Below are 26677 nucleotides of genomic sequence, written 5' to 3'. Positions count from 1 at the left end.
AACACTCTGGATGAGCTTAAGGCCGCTATCGAAGCATCCTGGGCCTCCATAACACCTCAGCAGAGCCACAGGCTGATTGCCTCCATGCCACGCCGCATTGAAGCAGTCATTTCTGCAAAAGGATTCCCGACCAAGTATTGACTATTGAGTGCATAACTGAACATAATTATTTGAAGGTTGACTTTTTTTTTTTGTATTAAAAACACTTCTTTTATAGGTCGGATGAAATATGCTAATTTTTTGAGACAGGAATTTTGGGTTTTCATGAGCTGTATGCCAAAATCATCAGTATTAAAACAATAAAAGACCTGAAATATTTCAGTTGGTGTCCAATGAATCTAAAATATATGAAAGTTTAATTTTTATCATTACATTATGGAAAATAATGAACTTTATATGCTAATTTTTTGAGAAGGACCTGTATATTATTTACTGAAATATTTGAACTGTGCTTGTGCCGACTTTCTTAATAAAATAAATAAATGCAAGTTGATTAGATATTTTGTTTTTTAATTCATTAACGTTTTTCAGTTTTCAAAGAGTTGACTATTCTTATCACACTTTAACTGGAGATCAAGGCTCAACATAAACGAACACCTGCACTTTCCCGACCCTCTCAGTCAGAGTTCAAACTAAATCAGCTGATCCACTGTATTTTTCCTAGAAGCCTGATTTGATGGCCAAGTCAAAGATTGTCTACAATGATCAACAGATATGAACTAGACTAGTCTGCTATAAATATGCCAAGGTGTTGTTCTTTATCTATACTGATACATTTTAACACCTGACATTACCTGGGGACGTGCAACACTTGACGGTTTAAAAAAAAACATTACAAGATCTGTTAATAAGTGTCATGGCATCTCACAGTGCAAAGATGTGCATAAATCCTCTTGAAAGGTTTGTTTAAGGAGATTGCACACCTGTGTGATTGATTTTACCTGATTGTTATAGGTATAGCTAAAACAGTCAAATATGGGTGTACATATTATAGATATCTTTAATACTTCTTAAGTTACAGGCAATGAAACCTTCGGAAAAGTGCTTTTCCCATTTTTGAAACTTCACGATTGGCACATTATGCAACAAGGACCTACTAATCTCTATGTAAAAATAAAGTAATAACCCTGCTATATTTCTAAATTAATTTGTTCCCCCTGTAATTTGGCTCCAAATCTCAGATGAAATTTGTAATTTTGACCCCCCTCTACAGAATAGTGGATTACTCAGTAAATATTCATAGCATTTATATAGCTTCCTTCTTCATTTATGCATTTTTTTCACGAGAATATATATATTTTTAATCAAAATAAATTTTTAGCTGGGGACCTCGGGTTGAGTTGACAATGAATGGCCCCATTTTATCACATTAACTATATGAGCATGATCTAATAAAGTTAAACCATCTGAAGGGGTTTCAATATTGTACACTACTGTTCAAAGATTTGGGGTCAGTAAGAATTTGTTTTGGAAAGAAATTATTACTTATGATTTCAACAAAAATATTAAGCAGCACAACTGTTTTATAATGATAATAATTATTTCTGAAGGATCATGTGACACTGAAGACTGGAGTTATGATGCTGAAAATTCAGCTTTGACATCACAGGAATAAATTAAATTTTAAAATATATTCAAATGATGATAATAATAATAGTAATAATAAAAACTGTCATTTCAAATTGTGATATTTAATTGTAATATTACTGACTGAAACATTTGAACTGTATTATATAGCTAATGTTTTACGTGCTTACGTCTTTCTTAGAGAACCAAAATACCAAAGCAACTTGCATTTCTTTTCTTTTTATTACATTTCTATGTTTTTCAGTTTTCAAAGAGTTGACTATTCTTATCACACTTTAACTGGAGATCAAGGCTCAACATAAGAGAACACCTGCACTTTTCCGACCCTCTCAGTTCAAACTAAATCAGCTGATCCACTGTATTTTTCCTAGAAGCCTGATTTGATGGCCAAGTCAAAGATTGTCTACAATGATCAACAGATATAAACTAGACTAGTCTGCTATAAATATGCCAAGGTGTTGTTCTTTATCTATATTGATACATTTTAACACATGGCATTACCTGGGGACGTGCAACATGTGACAGTTTAATGAAAACAACAAGAACTGTTAATAAGTGTCATGGCATTCACAGTGTGCACAAATCTCGCATATTACATATTACCCTTGATTAATGACCAAAATATGTTGACACCTGCACACAGCACAAAAATATGTGATTCTTGAACAATTCATTTTAAAACCATGGCGTGCATGTTCAATGAAGTTCAAGTCTGAGATTGCACACCGGTGTGATTTGTTACTGATGATAGGTACAGCTAAAACAGTCAAATAGGGGTGTACATAAACTTTTGGCAATGTTGTGACTGATAATAAAAATTAGTCATCATCAATAATATTATCTATAGTCTCACAATGGATAGTGAGTCTTACCCTCAGCGTAAGTGGGTCTGGGGCTGATCTCGGACTCTTGGTCCTGTTGGGTCTTGCATGCTTGTGAGTCCAGCTGCTGTATCATGGTAGGGCAGATCTCCTGCAGGCCTCGTTCATCTATACGAGACTGTTCGCTCATCCCATACGCTGCCAGAGTGTCTGCAGCCAAGCACTGAGAGCAGAGGACAGGACAGAGGTTTCAATTACTGATCACAGAGGAGAAGCTTCAATTACAGCATTGAGAGTGCAGCGTTTGTGCTGGAGCTGTCGCAGCACAGGACAGAAACCAAAGACTTGACCCTGAGGTCAAACAATGTAACATTTCACCAGGATTAGATTCGGGTTCAATAATGTTAAAGACATATCTAAGAAAAAAAGAAAAACATATTTCCTAAGCCGTGTTTACAAAAACCTTCATCTAAAGCAGAAATTGTTTTAAATATACAATTATGAACATAGAAACATGAGATTATAATATGAAATAATGAAAAATAAAAATACATATTCTGTCAAGAGAATTAAATTAAAATTTAGTATATACATCTTTTAGACAAAATATTTACAAAAAAATATTATTCCCTAAAAGGGACCTATTATTATCATTGTCAAAGTCTTTAAGAGCTTGCATTTTCAAAAAACACTGTATTCTTTTTCACATATTTAACATTATTGCAGCACCTCTCTTCCCAGTCTGTCAGAAACACTGTTTAGCTCCCGTCTCTATGAAGCACCCCTTCTTAAAAGCAAAATGTGCTCTGATTGGATGGCTGGACCAGTGTGTTGTGATTGGTCAACTGCTTTGAGCGCGTTTTGGAAATGTCATGCCCCTTACCATAACCATTAGTTTCAACACACTACTAATATAACCAGGCCTCGTCCCTTTTTTTGAGCATGTCTTGGTCGGGATTTATTTAAATGAGGAATACTGTGACATGTAAGTTCCTGGAAGAAAACTCAAGACTACAATAGAGGCATTTCAGGGAGTTCAGAATCAGTGCTTACTGATATAGAGAATAACTCCATTTGGAGTGGACTTTGTGCTTTATAACTTTGTAGACCTTCACGCTCAGAAAGAAAGAAAGTTGAAAATTTTAAAAAAGCATAACAGGACAGGAGGAGCCCTTTAAATTTAATGAAAGTTTAGAACAATCTTAGGTCAATTTAGGTCAAAGCTGTTTGGCTGACAATTTTTTTTTTAAAACAAACCCAGGAAGCATTTTATTGTTATATTAATTTATGGAATAAACTCAATATTGTTGGTGAACAATCCATTCTTCAAGGAACAAAATGGTGTGCACGTCGTGCTGATATTCCCTTTGTGGTCCTTGTAAAAGTTCCACATTTAGTCCTTTAACACAAAAATAATGACGGCTCAATATGGCCTATTATCAGTGTGGACAAACTGATACAGTACAATGTGTTATTCTTGGCTAACTTACACCTTGAGAGCTGGCACAAGAGATAAAGCCTCTAAAAAAAACCTTAAACTTAATGACATCGAGTGTAAATGTCAAACCAAAGACAAACATTTGAGGTTTTGAGTGGGTCTACTTACTTAACACTCAGTCAGTTAACGTTGTAATACCAGGGATTTAAATAAATATACATGCATATACAATTTTCCCCCCCAATTATTTATGAAACTTTTGTTCAAAAAAAAGAAAGCATTAAATTGATCAGTGACAAATACTTGTATATAGTTACAAAAAATATTTTAAATAAATATGGTTCTTTCCCTCTTGAAAAGTCCTAATTAAAAAGAATTCAAGCAGCACTTGTTTTCAACATCAATACTAATATACATTTTACTTGAGTATCATCAAATCAGCATATTAGAATGATCTCTGAAGGATCATGATATACATATACACAGGTGAAACTCGGAAAAATTTGAATATCGTGCAAAAGTTTATATAATATATTAGTTTCACCTTTTAAGTTGAATTACTGAAATAAATTAACTTTTGCACGATATTCTAATTTTTCTCGATTCACCTGTATAAGTATCGCGACCAAAGAATATACTTTATATTGCATGTGCCAGTTAAGGATATTAAGCAAGCCTTCTTAACAAATCAGGCTCTCTCTATATTTATGAACACTGACAATAATATAAATCAGTTGATATAAATATATTTATATAATTTAGAATATATTTTTTAAAAAGCAGCAAGAGCTACCCTGTGCAATAACACCTGACCTAACAGTTCACTGACTGGTGTTGTGACAGTTGGTGTGGCAGAGGATTAGACGTCTGGCATGTCTTATAAAGCACCCTGAGAAGATCAAACTCTTTCGTGTTAGGAGTGAATTAGCACCGACACTGAGCTTTAAAAGTATTTAAAACATCCCTTTGCAAACCAAAGCATGTGAACTAATGCAGGAAAACAGGATCTTTTTAACTTGCCATAAAGAGGGTTTTATATATATATATATATATATATATATATATATATATATATATATATATATATATATATATATATATATATATATATATATATATATAAATAAATAAATGTTCACTATAAGGATAAAAAATGTAATAAAAACAGTGCAGATAATGCAGTAAAAAGAGGGTGGGAAATTGATATTCTTGCAATGGCAGGCGAATGCCCAGTATTTTCATATTCAAATACATATAAGAGAAGCCATAATGCATTGAACACAATATGCATGTATTTGTTTGTGCAACAAGCAAGCAACCAATCAGAGGCAGGGAAGATCCAACAGCCAGTTAGACGTGTGAAAATGCTCTCTGGGTGACAAATACATATAAAGATCCTGTCAAATTTTCTGTAACCTTTTTGACTCACCTTAGATCCATTGGTTTTGGTGGGCTGTGTTTGTGCATCATGGTCTCCACTCAGCCCTCCATTTAACCGTATGAGGAGCGATCGGAGCTGAGGGACAGAGATGCTGGTGTTGTCACCATAGCGTGTCAGCAGCTCCTGAAGGACTTGAGTAGGAGACAGTCCATCCTGACCACTAACATCTCCTACTGGCCATTGGAGCAGTCCTAGAGTCAGTGTCAGGCTTATGGTCAAGGTCAGCTGTTTGCAGCCATTTGCTTGTCTCAGGGTCATGACTCTACCAGCAACACGTTGAGCACTGCATAGACATATAGAAAGGTGGAAAAAGAGATGAGAAAACAAGGTAAATTAATAAGAATTACATAATGGCCATCATTTCACAGAAACCATATCATCTTTACACAGCCATCTTTAAAGTGTGTGAAATCAAAATTGACTTGATTTACTTTCTAAATAAATGTTCATAGGTGCACACATTATTAAAAATAAATGTTTAGGTACTTTAGGTACTGACTCCATTATGAATGTAATCTAAGTACATTAAATAATTGGACTGTTTGACTAAAATAGTAAAAATAAATAAACAAATAAATGAAGAAAAAGAGCCCCTGGAAATTAAATTGAAAATGTATTTCTGCAACTGCTGTAAAATAGGCCTAATCATCACACAGAATATGAAGATTATGAAAACCTAATTCTAACGTCCAGGACAGGCCTAAAACAGTGTTTTTTTTTTTAAATGTTAAAAATGTTCATTGAAATAAAATACTTAAAAACACAAAATATAAGTGTTGCCTTGGCAACCAAGTGCAATATGTTAAATAAAAACAAATTAATGTTAAATATATAAATATACTATATATAGGGCCTAAAAGTAACAAATGAGAGTTAAAAAGCGGTGTTGGCGAGTATATGAAATGGTGTCACTCGCCTGGCCGGTAAAAATTTTATGAATTCTAACGATGCATGAACATGAACCAGCGTGAACGACACTCGGACAGTTGATTGGCCAGCGCTGCATCGTCACGAATGTTTAAGCATTGACAAGATTCAAGAAGACTCGAAAGGGTTACTAACTTCTAACATGTGGGTCACAAACACTGGTTAATTGGCCCCTTCTGAACAGGACCCAAAGGCTACTGCAAATATGCAGCTGTCAAAATTAATCAAAATCCCTGGAAGCAATAGGGATAGTCAGTTTTTCTAAACAACATCTAAATTAATATAAATTTCAGCCCTATGCGTGTATCCAATATTTCCGGCCTTGGTCAATGAATATTCATTGTGATCCATCATAAAAACATTTTAAGTTAAGTGCCAAAAAGCTAATCTTAGCTAATTCTTGTTATAGTTTCCATCCACCTCATCTTATATAATCTGCGTCATATTAATCATTACAATTTTTAAGAGAATATTAACTGCAAATAACAACTTCCAACAGATGTCAATTCTTATTTTGATAGTATTCCTTAGTTTGTATAGTGACGAATTGTGTCAAATAAAGTCCAATGTTTAATGATATTATTGGTCAAATTTTGGTAAGAACAACCAAAAGAAACAAAAGTTCTGATTCCAAATACCATATGGGAAGTTTAATTTCAGATGTCTTTGTATAGTGTTCAAGGATTAAGACCCATATACAAAAATACATTTTAATAAACTTGAAAGACACTCAAGACAGTGCTGCATCTTCACAGAAGTTGATCATTTTCACGTTTTAAGCCTTGCCAACTTAAATATTCAAGCACAAGTAGACAAGAAAGTACCCACGTCAGTTTGGTACTCGCGCTATGTGATAAGTTGTGTATGCAACACGCATCCAAAGCGCACGCCCAGAATGCTGCGTCTCACAGCACGAAAATACTCTTTTTCACGTGAGCTTAAACGGACATATTCACACTACATTGTCAAAATGCCCGTCTTGTCGAGCATCATCGTAAACATGGTCAGTTATGTATTAAGTGAACATAAACGTGAGAAAATGCATGTGTTAGAGTATATAGGATTTGAGCAACTCTTAAAGTGACAGCAGCCAAATATTCCTGAGCTGCTGTCTGTTTTTATGTTATGTTAATCAAAAGACAAAAAAAGAAAATTCACTCACTGCTCTTGACTGATTAACTTTTATAAGGGTTCATCTAAATTTATACAGTGAAAGACTATGCAGTGATATTTTACATATAGTTACTATTTCTGCACCTGAAAATCTAGTTTAGACTTGCATGAAAGGTTTATGAATTAAAGGCCAAAGCACTTATAACAAGCAGACATGGCAACAATGCAAGAGATAAGCATTTACAAAACAGGATGCCTCTGTCGATGGGGTTTGGGAAAATTGCCAAAACAAACACTGTTCACTGTAATTTTACTTTGGTATAATTACAGACACAATGATTACTTAGGGGATTCTCTCCTGAATCTTTACAGTGTGTACGTGACCCATGACTCACCAGTCCAGCACTAGGGTTAGTCTGGGTCAAACAGACTGAACTGAAGAGCCATTAAACCTTCACAAAGGACCTTCGAGAAATGGCACTTATAGCCAAGGCTAAGCTTGCTTAACCGTAACTTGCCAGATCTTTGCTGACTGTGGGGCAAAGAGACACAGTGAGCAAAGACTGATGAGTGTCTTCAAAGATCAGACAAGAGTGTGCTTGCGAAGGAAAAGTTAAACCTGTTAACTAAGGTCAATACAGATTGTCATCAAGTCAATATGAGGAAATAACTAATGGCTTTAAAATTTGATTTTATGAAATGTATCTGGTTCAATATTGTTTCTTCAGCAGCATGATGCGTTAGCAATCCTGACTCACAAACAGGGTGTAAATTACTGTGTAAACGTGCATGAGAATGTTTATCAAAAACAGCAGGGTGTGTGAAAGGAGAGGTTAAGCACGCCATGCTGATGTTGGTTGTGGTATGCTGACTATGCTTATGCTCATGAGACAGAGGAAATGTGATGCTCGATGGCTTATTGATAATTTATGAGGGCCTCCAAAAAGCAAGTTGTGTTTCTGTAGTACAGCACACACCTTTGATCATCTGACAACTCAAATAATTGTAAAATAGGCACATTGGGTCTCATTCATGAAACATTCGTAAATACACGAGTAAATATGCGAGTGATTTGCGCGTAAAGAGACCTTCCCGAAAACTCTTCTCCTGATTCACAAATACTTAGTAAACGTCAGATGTGATAGTGAAATGTGTGTGTGTGTTAATGAATTCCAATCAGTCGTAAATGGGATGCGCGTGCACGTTCATTCTCAATTACCATAAATCCCGCCCATTAAATCCGACTGACAACTAGGGCTAGGGGTGCACGATTCGGAAAATGTCACGATTCGATACCGATTTTTTGTCTCAAGATTCGATTCAAAATCGATTTTCGATTCAAAAACGATTCTCGATTCAAAAAACGATTCGCAGTATATAAATGTAGTTTACTTTTTCCTATGTGATTGATTGCAGTAGACACAATTTAAAAGAAAAAAAAACACAACAAATTAAATGTAGTTTGATATTACTTTATGTCTTCATACAAAAATAAAAACCTTTGCAACTAAAAAGTGCAAAGTGCCAAGCTTTGGCCAGCTTTCAAATACATTTAATTCAAGTTTAAAATAAAACTTAAATAAAAAGCTTTTACATTTAGCTTTAAAGTGCTGTATGCTAAATGTGGTTTAAGGACTACTTCAGCTACCAGGCTGACTGTTGAAATGTGAACTCGACTGGGCACATTGAACTTCCTAAAAATATACTAATGTCATAGAACCCTTGCGAAATAATTTTAAATAGATTTTAAAAAGCCACCGCTACAGACCATTAAGAACTCAAACATAATCTGCGGATCGATGCATTTATTTACGGGTTGAGCAGAGAGGCTGCACAGTTTGACCAGCGGGCGGCAAGAACTTGCAATGTAACTATTTATCAGACCGGCCCTCGCAGCCTCGAAACACTACCGAACCACCGGTAAAAGTCCCGACTCAGCCGATTGCCACTCCGCCCGTGCACGCCATAAAAAAATAATAAAATGAATCGATTTTTGGAATTCTATGAATCGATTCTGAATCGGTAAAGATTGAATCGCAATTCAAATGTGAATCGATTTTTTTGCACACCCCTAATATGGGCATCATATTATGACATGAATGCGAATGAAAAAAAAAAAATTTCTCAGATGCAGAAATTGAAGTTTTATTATCAGAAGTTCATTCAAAACGCCACATTTTATTTTCAAGCGTATAGTGGCGTATCGGGTCCTAAAAAAAAGGAAGCTGGCAGCATTTTACAGATGCAGTTAATGGAGTTTCATCTGTTAATCGAACATTCCCAGAAGTGAGAAGAAAATAGTTCGACATTTAGCTTGAGAGCAAAAAACGAATTAGTTCACTTCGGAAAAATAGTATTCAAACTGGAGAAGGACCACCATCGCATATGCTATTACTGGCTCTCATAATAAGAAAAACCGTATACGTAATTACTATATATAATATTTTTTCAAAATGCTGTGTAAATATGTACCCGATTAAGGTGAATTAAAATGCAGCCTTATTAATGAGCAAAACGTTCGGGTGTTAAGCGCACTATTTACGCGTGGCTGGGAGCAGGTGTAGATTTCTTGTGTACCAACTAACATTTGGAAAATACGAACATTTTAATGAATCCGAAAATTTACGCCAGAACCACTTTACACACGATTTACACAAAAATTCGTTCTGCTCGTGTTTCATGAATGTGACCCATTGTGTGAAATCTATAACCAGGCCTACATCACAACATGAAGTTCGGTTAAACTACTCAATTATAAAAAAACTTTTTTTTTAAAGTAACACGTTACAATTAAAAAGACTTGTCACATATTCACACATCTTTCTCCAGAAAAGAGTAAATAAATGAAAATTGTGTAATACTAATTTCTGAAAAAAATATTAAATTAAATGTATATTATTTATGATGATAATAATTACAAGTAAATAATACATTTAAAAAGTATGTAGCATTCAAAAGTAAATATTGTTTATAAAAAGGTCAAGTGAAGGTCAAAGAGGCGTACACATTACATAGAACAAGTGGTGGGTCTATTAGCTGCATTTACTCTAAAGGCTCGTACACACCGGGACGAATATCGGCGCGCATTATGCGCCAGCGTTTTTCAACGCGTTTTTTGTGTTCACACCCAAGCGATTTTCGCTGACGATGAGCCGAGTGGACATGCAAATTCATTCCCTGACATTAGATGGCGCCCATTTGCTCTGCAATACCACTCCATAATATTCTCTTTTATTAAGATTTAGATGTAGTCGCTGTCGCGTTTGTCATATAGTTCTTTATGTTCCGACACCAACGAGACCAGCAGCTCTACATTCATCTTGCCTTGCATCTTCCTTGTCTTATTTCTTCCCGGCAGTGTAGACGCTACTTGGCGTATATCTTCTTCGCCGCTACGTATGTGTGCTCGCCAAGAGCGTTTTGTGTTTGAGCGCCCCCAAGTTGTGTTTTACTGTAACTTCAGAAGCTCCAGACACGTAAGCAAAAGCGGCAATCTCATTGGTCGGATAGTTTTTGACGCGGCGCGTCAAACTAAAAAAACGAACCAGAGGCGTTTTTTAAAAAATGACGCTTTTACGCGTGGCGTTTTTCGCGTCGGTGTGCACACTCACATTGGCGCCCTTTGTTTAGTCACGAGGCGTTAGACGTCGGCGAATATCGCGCGCGAAATTCGTCCCGGTGTGAACAGGCCTTTAGACATACAGTATAAGATTGTTTTGACCCGTCCGTTGAATACCACTGTCAATCATTGCAGTTTAGGATTCAATCACGCATTTAGATACAGTTGTAAATTTTGCATTGTACTGATCAGCATAAAAAACAAAACTTTTATTCAAATTGTATAGGCCTATGGGTTATAAGCAGAAAGTGAGCAAAGAGCATTTCCCCATATAATCAATGAAGCTGTCAATCACTTAGGCTACGTTTAGCGCCACTGGAATCTACACTCATGCAAAAACTCCCACTATAATAAAAAAAGCCGTCTACACTACACATTGTACACAATGAATCTCTTATTTACATCGCGTTTACACTTTGTTGGTAATAATGAAAGGATTTGCGAGCTTGCGGTGAACGAAAACTCCAGTGTTTTGAGCGGTGTTGAACGAGTTCTGACTAACTCAGACACCTCTGATTGGTCATTGCGTTCACACGCTCAACAGACATGTCTGTGATTAGCTACAACAATCAACAATTCAAAAACACGTTGTAAACGTGTTTGTGACGCGCCGCGTCAAAAACTATCCGACCAATGAGATTGCCGCTTTTGCTTACGTGTCTGGAGCTTCTGAAGTTACAGTAAAACACAACTTGGGGGCGCTCAAACACAAACTGCCTATTCACGCACCAGTGGGGCTCGACAGCCTTAGTCAACGGGTTGGCGCGTATGGTTGGGTTGCGGAGAGATTGTGAGATTGTGGTTAGGTCTCAGCAGCAGGAGGGACGTAGAGGTCAGTAAGCTGGGCTGAGTTGAGTGGGGTACGGAGGGGGGTGATTTTGGGACGCAAGAGTCACTGTCTTCATGTTTTATCATTTACGACTGTGTTATGGAAATCATCACTATGAACAGCAGCTACGCTAATTACTTTCCCTTTTTGCTTATCTGCTGTTATCTCGGGACGCGAGTCCCGAGAAAATGGCGTTCGTCAGCCCCAGTTTGTATCCAGCCTCTCACGGAGACTTCAGATGCTCCAATCACAAAGCCTGTGAAGTGACGACTTAGCACGGGCGATATGGACTCTCTATGGTGGACGGCACTGATCCTCAACAACTCGTCTTAATACCGGCGTGATTACTTGGACTTCCAAAAGATGGAAATGGACAAATACTCTAAATGTTCCGATTCCAATCTGACTTGTAATGCTGCCCGAATCATGCACTGTTCCTTCGTTGGCCAGAGGAGAACTGGCCCCCCGACTGAGTCTGGTTTCTCCCAAGGTTTTTTTCTCCATTCTGTCACCTGATGGAGTTTTGGTTCCTTGCCACTGTTGCCTTGGCTTTTGGCTTGCTTAGTTGGGGACATTTAATATTCAATAATATTATTGATCTGCCTTACTTAGGTGGACGTTGACGCAATTTTCTTTTAGAAACAAACTTTGTTATATTGTTTTTGTTATATTGTTTTCATGTTATCACTGTGAAGCGCTTTGATACAATCTGTATTGTAAAAAGCGCTATATAAATAAAGGTGAATTGAAAAAAATTTAATTGTAAACAGAAACCTTTGACGCTCTTCACAGAGCACTTGCACAGACACACACAGGAGCGTTTGAAAGCAGCCACCTATCAGTGGGTACCAAATCTACCCGGTACTCAGTGAGTACTACTGATACTGCAGAAACGCTGGTATCGTCACATTCTTAAAATTTCAGTACCAACTTGGTACCGAAGTACCAGTACTTGCACAGTAGCAGTGAGTTTTGACTTGGCCACATTGTCTACAGAATAATTTATTTACATTTATTTATATCTTTTGGCTGATACAAAAGTAAACCCTCAGCCTATCTAAACCCAGCATTTATATTGGAACACAGTCACAACAATGCACCTTGTATCTCAGATAACGGCAGGGGGTTATAATGACCCTGTCTGAAGAGATCTTTGTGGACTGCTGTTATTTCAGGAGACAAGATAATAAGTCATTGAGGAGAATGTCTGGTATTCAGTCTGAAGTGAGATTGTCTAGCTATTGCATCCGTATCACGAATAATCAGTAGGCCTAAACACTGAACAAGTGAATTTGAATTTATGGATTGATCAAAGCTTTGAGAATAAAAATGGTTCTACAAGGGAAAGTATCTTTGTAACATTATTAAACCTGTCGCAACACCATACAAAGCAAAGCTTTGAGACCCATCCTCAGCCTAAAACAGTCTTTAGACAAATAAGCTTAAATAAATGACCATCATAATAAATCAAAATAATCCAAGTTTATTATCATTAGAACTAGCATGTGTAGGTCTATGATTGCTCCTTTCCAAAGGATTTGTGGTCAGATACAGTGTATTTAAAGGGATACTCCACTTTTTTTTGGAAATAGGCTCATTTTACAACTCCCCCGGAGTTAAACTGTTGAGTTTTACCGTTTTTGAATCCATTCAGCCGATCTCCGGTTCTGGCGGTACCACTTTTAGCATAGCTTAGCATACATCATTGAAGTGGACAAGACCATTAGCATTTCTAAAAAAAAAAAATGACCAAAGAGTTTAGATATTTTTCCTATTTAAAACTTGACTCTTCTGTAGTTACATCGTGCACTAAGACCGACGGAAAATGTAAAGTTGCGATTTTCTAGGCTGATATGGCTAGGAACTATACTCTCATTCCTGCGTAATAATCAAGAAACTTCACTGCTGTACCATGAGTGCAGCAGGCGTAATGATATGACGCAGCGCCTGAAAATAGTTCTGTTGTGTTGACGGAAGGTGGCCTATTTTCAGGCGCTGCGTCATATCATTACGCCTGCTGCTCTCATGGTAAGGCAGTGAAATTTCTTGATTATTACGCAGGAATGAGAGTATAGAGCCTAGCCATATCAGCCTAGAAAATCGCAACTTTACATTTTCCGTCGGTCTTAGTGCACGATGTAACTACAGAAGGGTACCGCCAGAACCAGAGATCGGCTGAATGGATTCAAAAACGGTAAAAACTCAACAGTTTAACTCTGGGGGAGTTGTAAAATGAGCCTTTTCCCAAAAAAAGTGGAGTATCCCTTTAAGATGAATTGAAATATAAAATGAATATTAATACTTTAGATAAAAACAACTGTCATTAAGTATAAAAACACCAAATTAACTTTAAACAACGTTAAGTCTAGTTCACTTCTTAGGCTAAAAGTCATGTTTCCACATATAGGCCTATGCTACATGTTTTGAGAAAATCTTTTTAATTTGTTTTAATTAAACGTTTTAATTAGGACGTTTTAAATTGTCAGTGGTGTTACCCTTTAATGCCATTTCTGATAGGATCTTAAACAAGAATCCAGTTAAAAATTGCTAGCATTGTTTTTGTTTATGTTTTCTTCTATCTTGAAAATAAAACGTTTTACAATAAAATTCAACTCGTTTATCCATTAGTTAATGCAATTCTGTTTTCAGGCCTTCCCGCTTAGGTCTCTCGAGCGCTGGAAATATTATGAAAAAAGCGTTTCTAATATTAACACGGGTCCTAAAGTGATATTCCTCTGAGCTTTTCTCTTTTACATTGTCTCTAGCCATCTCTCTTTCTACAGTCTTTCTTCAAATCTCCCTCTAGCTCACTCTCACCCCATCATGAGTAGACACGCCCCCTACTGCTGATTGGCTACACATTTATTGCAGTGCTCAGTCTGATCCATTTTCAACGGCGTTTCTCAGAAATCGCTTACTGCATCTTTGATAATACTATTTTGTTAATTCCTCATTCCTAAAATCTTGAAATTATTTGGTAATTTCAAAGAGAAATGGTAACACAACTACAAAATGACCTAAATATGCCAGAGACTTCTTAAACTCACATTCCATCTGAATGTCTCCTGATTAGGAATGCAGACTAACCTGCACACTAGTGGAAAAGAGAGCAAACCTTTCCACTTTATAGGCATCTTCACTCTGCTGACGTGTCAGGTTTTATAGCATGACTCAGGGGAAAAAAAACAAGAGAGGTCGTTATCAACGACTAGACACCTGTTGTCAAGGAGACACACTAAGAACACGCAAAACTTCGGGGAAAAGACAACAGGGAAAACAATGGACGGAAAGGTGACAGAGAGGGAACGCTCTCTAAGGAAAGCACTGGAAAAGCTTTTCAAAGTTCAGAGAGTACGTACTGTGTATGTACTATGCCTTTCAGCATGTTGTACAATAATACTTATTGCTCCAAAAACAACCTTATCCAGCCAAATATGAGAAAAGCAGTTTAAGCAACAATGTGCTGGGTTGGATTAGCATTACAGCTACACTTACACACAAGCCTGCTGGCTGTTTATCACTACCACTTTTACTTTGACACTTTTACACAACTTAGTAATGCTTGTGCAGCCAAACATTACTATTGCTTATATAATATCATCATTGTTAAAGTGATAGTTCAACCAAAAATGAAAATTCTGTCAAAAATTCTGAAGAATGCTGCTGGGATCCAAACAACATTGGTAGCCAAATGTCTGTAGAGAAGCCCTTCCTGGACTCAAGTGAATAAGTTTGAGGTGCTCTTTGGATAGAAAAAACATTCCGACGTTTTAATAGTGTTGATTATGACCAAGCCATAGAAATAAAGAGAGTGCCTTGGATGTTCCTGATGATTTCAACATTGGTAGCCATTGACTTTCATTTTCAAAATATCTTATTTTGGGATCCACAGAAAGTCATGCAGGTTTGGAATGACAAGGGTGGGTAAATGATGACAGAATTATAATTTTTGGGTAAAGTATCCCTTTAAGGTTAGAAAAGACCAAGAATTAGGAGCTCACTTTAGTGCATAACTTGTCCCACACATTTGTGCTTTGTTTTCAAACTCTGGTAACAAGAAGGAGCCAAAATGTAATGGCCACAAAATGCAATCAAAATTGGTTCTGATGCAGAAATGCAAGTTACAGCAAGACATGCAGAACAAACCCTCTTCAAGGTTATAAGAAATTTGAGAGCTATGACTTTGTTAAAGTAGATTTGCTGACTCCTGACTTCTTGAACGCTGTTGTTGGCAAGACTTCGAATCCTTCTGTGACAGCTTCTGGCGTCATTTAAAGAAAGCAGGAGCAAATATTAAAATATCTGGAACAGTCACGAACTCACATATTTAAACAGTCCATGCACAAGCAATGCAAAAAAATAACTTTACCTGTTGCTCATATACTTTATACAGAAGTTCTTCTTTAGTTCTAAACAGCTGGTTCAATTGACACATACAGTCCAGGACTTTTCAAATGCCCAGGGCTTCGGTGATCAAAGCCCCTTTATACAAGAGACAATGAGGTTAACAGAGGCACTGTAGTTAAATCATCAGACCCATCATTAAAGAAAACGACGTAATGCCAGAGAGCACTTCCCTTCAGCTAGTGGGGCATCCTCAAAAATAATTACCACCAACAAACAGGCATCAGCATCCAGCATTAATTAAACCCTTGCCTAACCACTAAGCTGGAAAAATGGATAACAAGTAGTTCTGCTGCTTTCCACAATACGTCAAATCTGACAACCCTACCACCCCCCCGAAGGATTAGCTGAGTGATTCCAGTGATTTTTTGGTCACTGGAGATAGTCAGTGGAGTAATCAACCCTGGTGATTACTGTAATCACTGTTATCTTCATTTTTACATCAGAGAACAGGGCCAAAAGTACACATTCATTTCAATATAAATCAAGAGTCTTTATTCATTTAAATTAATTAATTATAATTTAGCCTAATATTTGTATTATCATGGATCCCAAACCTTTTTGACCAATGAATTTCTGTATTTTTCAACTTTTAAATAATAATAATAATAATAAAATATATATATATATATATATATATATATATATATATATATATATATATATATATATATATATATATATATATATATATATATAATATTATATATATATATATATTATTTTTTTTTGTTTATTTTTTTTTGGACTCTCAAAAATGGCAATTTCTCAGTGACAAAATATAGGAGAAAAAATTGTATTCACTGTAAAAACAAAAAAACAAAAAAAAAAACATTATCTTCATACAAACTATGGGTGTAACAATATATCGTGCCACAATATATCGCAATACAAAAATGCAACAATACGTATCGTGGATAGTGACAATATGTATCGTGGATAGTTCCCCCAAATAAAAATTACTGTGTGAGCAAAAAATTCAATTTTTCAGAGTTTTAGTGTCAGTACTACATTAAACTACTATACATAATGTTGATTATAATGTATAATAATGCAATGGGGGAATATTTGTGGGTCCTGATATTGCCAAATGTCTGAGAGACATAGTGCAAGCATATTCGTCTAAAATAATTCTGTATTTTTAGCTTTAGAATCATGAATATTTTTATTCTGGTGTCACCATTGTCTTTTGGTTACAAGCACCAAGTCCAAGCCTATTCATTTAAACCCACAATGTAATAACAAAGTTAGCATTTTAATCAACAGTACATTTTTTGTTAACCTTTTATCATATGTCTTGGAGTGTCGCAATAATATCGTATCGTGAGTTCAGTATCGTGATATGTATCGAATCGTGACATGAGGGTATCGTTACACCCCTACTACAAACATTTCAAACTTAATTATTATAATTACAATATTGTGTTCTGTGACAACAGGAAACCTGTATTATTATTACTATTATATATAGCCTACTTCATTAAGATCCATTAGGCTAATACTTCAAAAGTTATTTAAAGTTATATATACAATACATATACATATATATATATATATATTAGTCAGGTGAATTAATCAGTCAACATAAGTGGAATTTTATGTGTGAAAAGTTGCAAATCTTTAAGCACCTTTAACAATTGATAAAAGCATGGTTTCTGTTTTCATTTTTTTTTTTTTTACTTTTAAATAAAGAATTGTGTTAAATAAAATGTTCATTAACCATTTTTATCGGTCTCATTTGCCACCATTAAATTGTTTGTTTTATACTGCATTATATTGCTATTTTCCACCGTTTTACATCTATCTGTTCTCCATACACCCGTTTTAGCACAAGCCACTGAAACATGCATACACTATATTATTACAATAATGCTTAATTCAACAGTTAATGGACAGAATGAAAGTTACAATTACATTATTATCATCATCACATCAAGGACAAGTCAAGCTTTAAATCTTCAAAATCCAGAAAACAGTCAGGCTGACAACACACTAATATATACAGCATGTCAGAAGAACACAAATAAAATCTCAACTGACTAACGTTAGCTAAAGCTGGCTAACTTTCAAAACTATCCCATTAGATCAAACTTCACAGCAAACAGACATGATCTACCATTTAAGACAACAAATAGATCAAGTTTACTACATACTGCCTGCTCTTTCTGTCCTGGTGATAATAATATAATCACCAGGACTAACGTTAGTAAAAATACAACTGAAAAAGACATTGGCTCTCAGATTTGTGGTTGTTCATGGCCAGTAAACTGCAACGTTAGACCTAAAATTATAAGTAGACAGTACTAGGGATGGGACGATTACCGGTTTCACGATAAACCACGATAAAATGTCCTGGCGGTTAGTATTATCGTTTAAAATTTAATTATCATAAAAACCGTGTTTGATTATCGTGATTTTGAAAACTCGCGGTAAATCCTGTCCAGCCAGAATCAGTCTGACGCAGGCGCGAGCACTCAGCAGGCGCGCAGATGCAATGTTGTTTTTTTGCGCGAGAAGACATGGCGGAAGTCAGTGACAGCGCACGGGAGATTTTTCAGCCATCCAAGAGGACAAAATCGGAGGTATGGTCGTATTTTGGCTATTACAAGAGTCCCGAGGGCAATTTAATCGAGGATGGGCATCCTGTCTGCAAATCTTGCAAGAGGAAAGTCGCTGCAAAAGGGGGAAACACGTCAAATCTGCTAAGTCATCTAACGTTACGTGACAACCACCCACTGAGTTAATTTTTACCTTAATACCACAACTAACTTGGGCAAATAATTAGACAAATTTATTGGAGATGAATTATTTCATTATCTCACTTGTAATTATTGCAAAGCTTCCGCGAAGAGAAAAGTTTTACAGCAAGTGGATTTGAGCCAAGACGAACGAACATATTCAAACTATTAAGGGTGACATTTAAGGGATAATGTATTGTATTCATTCATAGTAAACTTATTACAGTTTTATTTTTTTTATTTTTTACCACAGAAATAATTTAAGGGACATGAAATATTGAACTGTGATTAACTTAATGTTTTTAAATCTTGCCGGTTTATAAATCCATTATACAAGTTACAGTGTCCAAATCAATCGTAAAGTAAATGTGATCACTACAACAATATTGTAGTAGTATTAATACTAAATTACTCTGATTTAATTTTCAAAACAGTCAAAACTGAGACGCAAGACATACACATTTGAATGAAACCAGAGATCGCGTCCACGGTGATCCGAGACATGGATGTGCGCTGTGTAGTGCGTTGCTATTTACAACAGTCATTATAAGTATTCCAGTAGTTTAGTCACCCTGACCCAACCAACATATGTTGTTCATTTAAAGTGTGTGTGCGTGCGTGCGCGTGTGTGTGAGTGAGAGAGAGAGAGAGAGAGAGAGAGAGAGAGAGAGAGAGAGAGAGAGAGAGATTTATTATTTATTAATAATAATAATATTCAGTCATAATAACTTACACACATCCATAAGTGTTATTATCATTATTAATGATAGGGTTTAATGACGGGTTCATTAAAATCTGCACTAGGAAAACTTATACCTCACTCTCAGGGCTCCATGTTAATGTTAATATAATGTTTATGCTTAAAAAAGTGCATAGCTGCTAGCATGCTAATTGTATTTTTTTGTTTGTTGATTTTCAAATGTTTTCAGGGTGAGCATCAGTTCTTTTTGAACATTTCCATCTCATTTTAACAAAACCGTGATAATATTGATAATCGTGATAACTTTGGTCACTATAATCGTGATATGAAATTTTCATACCGTCCCATCCCTAGACAGTACTGACGAAGGTCTGTATACTCATACTTCTGCGAATTATGATAAACATCACATCATCTATGCTAACAACAGGCCATCAACAAACCTGTCTACAGCGTCAGACACGCTCACATCCACTAATACCGGTTATCACGCACGCCACTAACGCACTGCCTATCTATAACATGATTTATCCTCGCGCGGATCTGATGTAAAAGCAGCAAACCTCCTTGACGTGGTTAATGGTTAGCCAGATAGCCTAGTAACGTTATATTTACAAAAAGATGCCGCTCACCAAATTTGAGATTTCCTGGTCTGTCGGCGCGTGACGGGTCCGTTATCTGACGGTCCCGAATGTACAGGAGGACATAGGGGTAGCGCTAGGTACCCAATCGTTTAAAAACTAGAGGCCGGTTGTCTTTTCCCCCCCGTCTTGACCCATTCACAAGACAGCAGCGTGGAACTAACACACTGGGCGGGGGGACATTGCGTCATTAGTGAGCGCCGCCCCGCAAATTTGCGAATTCTACTTAATATTCAGCAGCCCAAGCCAATCAGGAAGGCGATAGCGTAAATAAATTAATATTAATTAGATAAGCATCTCCCATTGGAGTACCTCGGAACAACCTAATTTAATATTCACGATTAAACATTTGCCTATTTCCTTCTTTTGTAGTAGAGAATCCGCTTCACTCCAGTGCCATCTAAACAAAGGTCAAGATATTTTGAGTTATATTTTAATACGTTTAATCGAGGTCGTACGTGAGCAGTTTCATTTAGTTAGTTAGATGTAGTTAACCGTTAGTTAGACGATTTTTAATGCATAGAAGAAGATAAAACTGATCACAGATGGTGCACGTGGCAATCTCGCGGTTTATTTTCATGATGTCAAACGTTTTTGATAATTTACCAATCGAGGGGAATTGTCTTTTATTTTCATTATGCTCAAATCCCTAAATGCAGAAATGCAACGGATTATTATTTTGAGTCACTGTGAATTTTATATCTTAAATCGGGTACAACACACGACAGTGTTCCATATCAAATATTATGTATTTTATGTTTTAAATCTTGTACAACACGAAGAGAGCTAGCGTCCCAAATCTATTTGAAAAATAATACTAAATGGCCGAGTGCCTGAAGTGGCTCTTTTCAAGTGTAAGTGTACCAAGAAAGTTGCTCCTCGTGGTTATATTCTTCTTGTAACCCAAGTTTCCTCAGTTGTTGTTAGTACATCATAGCTCAAAGGTCAATAGCAAAAGTGGATGGACACTATATTTTTGGGTGAATACCTACTGAAAAATCATGATCATTCATCTCCACACTGAAATCTCAGATGGTTGGACAGTGATTAATCTAAAGTGAAACAAGTAGAGGCATGGACCCAGAACCAGTATTCCTTACGTCACAACTGAACAAGCAGATAGGGAAGACAAACCTATTGCAACTTCTGTTTTATGCTGACTTCAAGGTTGTATTTTCACAAAGGCTGAGATGTAAGGTATTTGAATTAAGTACATGAAGCACAGGAATTCAGACAAGGCTAATTCACGTTAAAATGTTCAAACCACATCGTACTCCCATAACCCCATCACATTGCATGTTTAATTCACTAACATCATGAGTGACATGACACCCAACTATTATCTTGCACATAAAATGGTTGTTGCTTTTTATCTGTAATGTCTATAGCCTGTCTTTGGGTGGGTAGAGCTCCAGCTGTGTTTTAGGAGTCTTGTTCGGATGGTGCTAGTTGCCTGAAAACGTGACAGGAAATGGCTTTGAGCAACCAATGGAGATTCTGGAACTGCATTTGTGATACATGGGGCACCTGACACTTCACACACACGTTGGGCATCATGCTACAGTCACAGTGAGTGTGACTGACAACCTATGACACTGAGGATCTGGGTGAAACTTCTGCTGAGCAAAAGATTCTGGAGGCTTGTAGTGCATTACAACCAATAACTTGGACATTCATTCAAGTGAGAAGTCTACATATAGCCTCAACATTTACATTACAATGCTTTTATTTCATTAATAATGACTGATTTGGCTTTTTTTAAGCTAGTTTAAAAAAAGTCTTTAGTGATCATGAAAACACTGACATCTAGTGGAAACAAATATACCTCCCTCCTCAATTTTCCATTGAGCCCTAATGCAGTCACTGAATTTCTAGACTTCACAAATTTAATTTAGATTTACAGGGACATATTGCTGGTTCTTTTTGTAGACATTTCTTATTTTCAACTTCAGTGTCCAATACATTACCCCTCAACGCATTAAGTTTGTTACTTGTAAAATGCTCAAATGGAGTAATGAAAGTCTTGAGATGTTGATGTGGCATTTTTTCTGTTTCTCTGGCCTTTTAGAATGGAAAGGAAAATAATTGTGGGTCCTTTACAAAAAGGTCTTTTATGCATTTATTATTTGTTAATGTTATAATGCAATTGTTCATTGTTTATATTAGTTCACACAGTGGATTAACTAATGTTAAGACAACTTTTTGTGATGATGATGCAAACTTTAGTGTGCAGAATTTATATTTTTATGAATTAAATGTTTAAATAAACATCACCTAAGATAAATTTTAAAAAAAAAATTTTTTTTAAGTATTGCTTACTGTTAGTTCATGTAAACGTAATGTAGCAAACAAATGGGACCTTATCGTAAAGTGTTACCGAATTATTCTTTCCATTTCCCAAGAAAAAATTATCTGGTAATACAGAATGAAGTCTGGCTCTGCCATGCTACACAACTGAGCATTATTTTCATACAATCACTGATGAGAAAGACACTGAGGGAAAAAAACTAAGTGTGACATGCACTTTATTCAGTAATGCGCCACAAAAGCGATCAACTAAGTGTTACAAAGAGAAAAAAAACACTTGTAGGATGTTTCAGATTACATGCAAAGAACATTTTGAACAGCACTTCTTAAGAACATTAATAAAACAAAACCAAGAAGAAAAGACAAAGATTCGAAGATGAAGACCACCCCTCTGGGGTCCAGCTGAGACATTGACCGGGTCTCATTCACAGAAAGAACAGTTTCTCTGAGAGCTGGATAGCAGGCTCTGAATGGAGGTACTGGCCAGACAGGAAGGCCAGTTTGTGGGCGTACTTGCAAGGTGCAGGAACGCGTATCGTTCCGGGCCAGTTCCAGTACAGGTGACACATCTTGAAGGTCAACCTGTGAAAAAGTTAAATAAATACATTTTTTTAATTTGATTTTTTGTTTAATATACACTCGTCTGAACAGCTCCAGTTAACTAAACTACTTTCTTACCTCTGTAAGTGGTCAGGGGTGAGGTTTGCAGTGTTGTACACTGCTATGTAATGAGTGGGCAGGCCGCAACCCTGTCGAATCGAATGTGCCATTAGGTAGAAGTCCACCCTGGAGAGAAGAGAAACATGTCAATACATATACCACATTTTATTTCCTCCCGGTAATGCAGTAGACTAGATCTGTGCTGTGCACATCACGTTGCAGATTCTAGGGCACTGCTAGGGCTGGGTATCGAGTTCGATACTTTTTAGGCACCGACCGAATTGCCTCGAGTATACTATAGATACTATCGAGTATTGAAACATTGTCTTGTTTTTCGGTACCAAATTTTGATACTTAAGGGGTTAATCTCGTAAACGTCAGTGCATGCAGCATGATTGGCTGTGGAGGAAAAACACTAGTTTACGCGGTTGCCCAAAAAGACGTGGCTCGCACGTGAGGCTGTAGTGTGTGTGTAAGCGTCCTAACCCACATAGATGGAAAATATGTGGAAAAGATCAAGTGTATCTACGTTTCACCAGACTCGATGCCAGCAGCGACAAGGTGACTGCTGCCAAGATCGGCAACACGACAAATCTGATGAAGCACTTAACAGCGCACAGAATAAACTTGAGAGCAGAAAGTTAATCCGTCTTCGACTGCAAAAAGAACTGGAGCGCGTCACAAATTAACCGAAACTCAGCGTATAGAATACTTGCCTCACAGACATGAGAATTAGGCCTATAGAAGCTTAAAATATGTTTACTTTTAAACGAACCAATTCGAAACAAATTGCAATACATTGTAATCCAAATAAAAGGTGCATTTCCCTCTATAGGCGTCCACACGTTCACTATACTGCAGGAATGACGATAGCATTGTCAACTTCATCTTTGCAGCCAACAAAGAATCAGAAAAGACTCGTTTTCTGAGTCTTTAGGCCTATTTCTTTTAAACTAACCAATTTGAAACAAATAGTTTGATTATGTAATCCAAATAAAAGGTGAATTTCTCTCTATAGGCGCACGCATTGACTATACCGCAGAAATGACGAGTCAGCATCTTCATCTTTGCAGCCAACAGACTCAGAAAACACTAGTTTATTAATAAACAATTCAAATGTCTCCTTGCTATTTTTTCCCGACATTCATAATCATTAGGCTACTTTTGCCAGTGCTTTGCGGGGCATATCCCGCCCGCCCAGAAGCCTATTTAAGACAATTCACATTTATTTGTAGCTTTTTTCAAAATACATATCGTTTCAAAGCAGCTTTGCAGAAAATGCATGCGACTAAATTACAATTTAGAGTGATCTGTTATCAGAGGTGACTGTGTGCAAGTAATCCATTTCAATTAAATTTTCATTCAGTTTCATTAATGCATTAAAAGTTAAGGCAGAAACAACGAGCTCATTTAAAGTATAGCCTACATGTTGTTAAATGATTAGGATACATAGATAACTTTAGCATTGGTGTTTTTTTTATAGACTCAAAATGAGTGTAAAAAACTGAAAAAAAATCTAACCACCTTTTTTTTTAGGTAATGTAATGTTGTAATGTTTTTTATTTTCATAAAATTGGTATCGAAAAAAGTATAGTTCAGGAACCGGTATCGCCATTTTTTTTTTAAACGATACCCAGCCTTAGGCACTGCTAAAGCTGTTTGTAGAACCCTAGTCTGCACACAGAGCACAAGCTTCAGCTCTCTAACCATTCTCTGTTAGTGACGGTGTGGTCCAGCACGGTTCCTGGCGAGGGGGTGCCGAAGTGGTCTGATCCATAGGAGTACAGGGTGGTGCTGATTCTTTTCTGCACCACGATGAAAGCCAGCTTCGGTTCATAGTTCGGGATGGTCTCGAAGCATTTCAGAATCTGAGGGATCTCGTAAAGCTCCACGGTCTTAAGCTGTCCGTCTGACACGCCGTCGCGATAGATGACGATCTTCTCGGGGAAGGCGTGGTTCACCTGTTTATAAAATGGTAGGATGGTCAAGCGTAAAAATACCTAAGCTGTTGAGTATTGAAATAGAAAAAATAATTTTTGCCTTCGACCGACTCCCTTTCGACAAGGCTAGAGCTGTCATTTGACATTTGTTGTAGAGCCTATATTTTATCTGATTAATATTTGTGTGTTTTTACCTCGTAGTATTTCTGCAGGGCAGCCAACAGACACACTCTGAAGCCGTTGATTATCTCCTCGTGAGGCATTTGGAAGGTGACCCTGGAGTACCATTTGGTCAGCATGCTAAACCAGGACAAACACAGGGTTAGGTTAGGTCTAATTCAAAGATCTCACATGTGCTGCTTTGTAAGCAGCGCAATTTAATTTCTGCTAAGGGTGCTCCGATTGATCGGGAGCCGATTGTTATCTGCCGATAATAGCTTTGTAAAGTTTGATCGGTGGTCTCTATAAAGGCCGATCAGAAGAGCGGATCAGTTGACGGAAAATATTTCTATGCGCAGCTAAAATTGCTTCACTACATTCACCAGTCTGGCAGTTCTACCAGGTGTCTGAAAAGGACAATAAATTTGCAACGTCTTTGCGGAGAGCAGAGACACTATAACGATAGCAACCCTACAGCAATGATTATTAAACCCTACAGCAATTACCGTAAAACTTCAAATAATAGCCGAGTCCCAAATAGACGCCTGTCTCTTTTACACGCCTGGTGTGGCTGCAGGTTTGGGTAAATAAAGGCCGGTCTCAAATAGAGGCCGGGTCTGTTTTTTAGTTTCGGGTTGTATTTAATCCTCAAACCCGCCAGATCGGCCGCTTTTTGGCGGCCGCCAAAGCACATTTTTGTCCCTCCAAAGCCTTTTTTTGATCGGCGAGTGATGTAGAATAAAATGACTGCTGCGCTTGACAGGGCGCGTTACGAGCAGAGAAAGAGAGAGAGAGAGAGCGCCCCGGCCGCGCGCGCGCACTCTCACGTCAACAACACGAGCGCTGTCTTGCTCTCTCTCCCTCGCGCATATTAATCAAAATCAATTGACGCGATAGTAAAAGGTCGGAAGACCGCAGTTTCACGTGGAGCATTTGGAGATTTTTAGAGATTAGAGATAGGCCTATACACTCAATGAACAACATCTCAACACTAAATTATAAAGGCCTGTCTCATATAGACGCCTGTCTCAAATACAAGCCGGTGCAGTTCGACGATTTGGGTAAATAAAAGCCCGGGCTACTATTTGAAGTTTTACGGTATTAAAACTGCCTTAGTATTCCCAAGCGGCTTTCTGTGCGCGTGCTTCCGAGAAGGAGTGGAACACGGACAACAAGTAAAGTGAACTTTGAGCTTTTAAAAACACACAGAAATGCAAAAATGCCCAGCTTGGTGAGTATTCGTCTTCTTTAAAAACCGTCTTAAGTGAACACAAACAGTTGAGAAATAAATTTGCAATTGGAATAATCGCATAAAACATTTGCGAATAAAGCAGCGTTTCCAAAATTGTCTAT

At 37.0% G+C, this 26677-nt stretch overlaps 2 protein-coding genes across 3 annotated transcripts in view; both read right to left on the bottom strand.

Annotated features, from left to right (window-relative positions):
- slc39a14 (solute carrier family 39 member 14) overlaps positions 1-20325 on the bottom strand; it is a 36354-nt gene extending 16029 nt beyond the window's left edge. For both annotated transcript variants that reach the window (XM_056263926.1, XM_056263925.1), the window contains exons 1-3: positions 20250-20325; positions 5276-5570; positions 2460-2631 (exon numbers count right to left, since the gene is read on the bottom strand). In XM_056263926.1, coding sequence (XP_056119901.1) covers positions 2460-2631; positions 5276-5545 — 442 coding nt within the window. In that variant the 5' untranslated portion in view covers positions 5546-5570; positions 20250-20325. The remainder of the gene's footprint in view (positions 1-2459; positions 2632-5275; positions 5571-20249) is intronic.
- A 2441-nt stretch (positions 20326-22766) lies between these two features.
- Positions 22767-26677, bottom strand: part of piwil2 (piwi-like RNA-mediated gene silencing 2) — a 37845-nt gene continuing 33934 nt past the window's right edge. The window contains exons 20-23 of the mRNA XM_056263921.1: positions 25360-25465; positions 24933-25186; positions 23244-23351; positions 22767-23147 (exon numbers count right to left, since the gene is read on the bottom strand). Coding sequence (XP_056119896.1) covers positions 22991-23147; positions 23244-23351; positions 24933-25186; positions 25360-25465 — 625 coding nt within the window. The 3' untranslated portion in view covers positions 22767-22990. The remainder of the gene's footprint in view (positions 23148-23243; positions 23352-24932; positions 25187-25359; positions 25466-26677) is intronic.

The sequence above is a fragment of the Rhinichthys klamathensis genome, unplaced genomic scaffold (genome assembly GCF_029890125.1).
Source record: "Rhinichthys klamathensis goyatoka isolate OS25496 unplaced genomic scaffold, OSU_Roscu_1.1 h1tg000210l_1, whole genome shotgun sequence".
Lineage (NCBI taxonomy): Eukaryota > Metazoa > Chordata > Actinopteri > Cypriniformes > Leuciscidae > Rhinichthys > Rhinichthys klamathensis.
The sequence above is the reverse complement of the archived record's forward strand: the minus strand, read 5'-3'. Positions and strand labels throughout refer to the sequence as shown.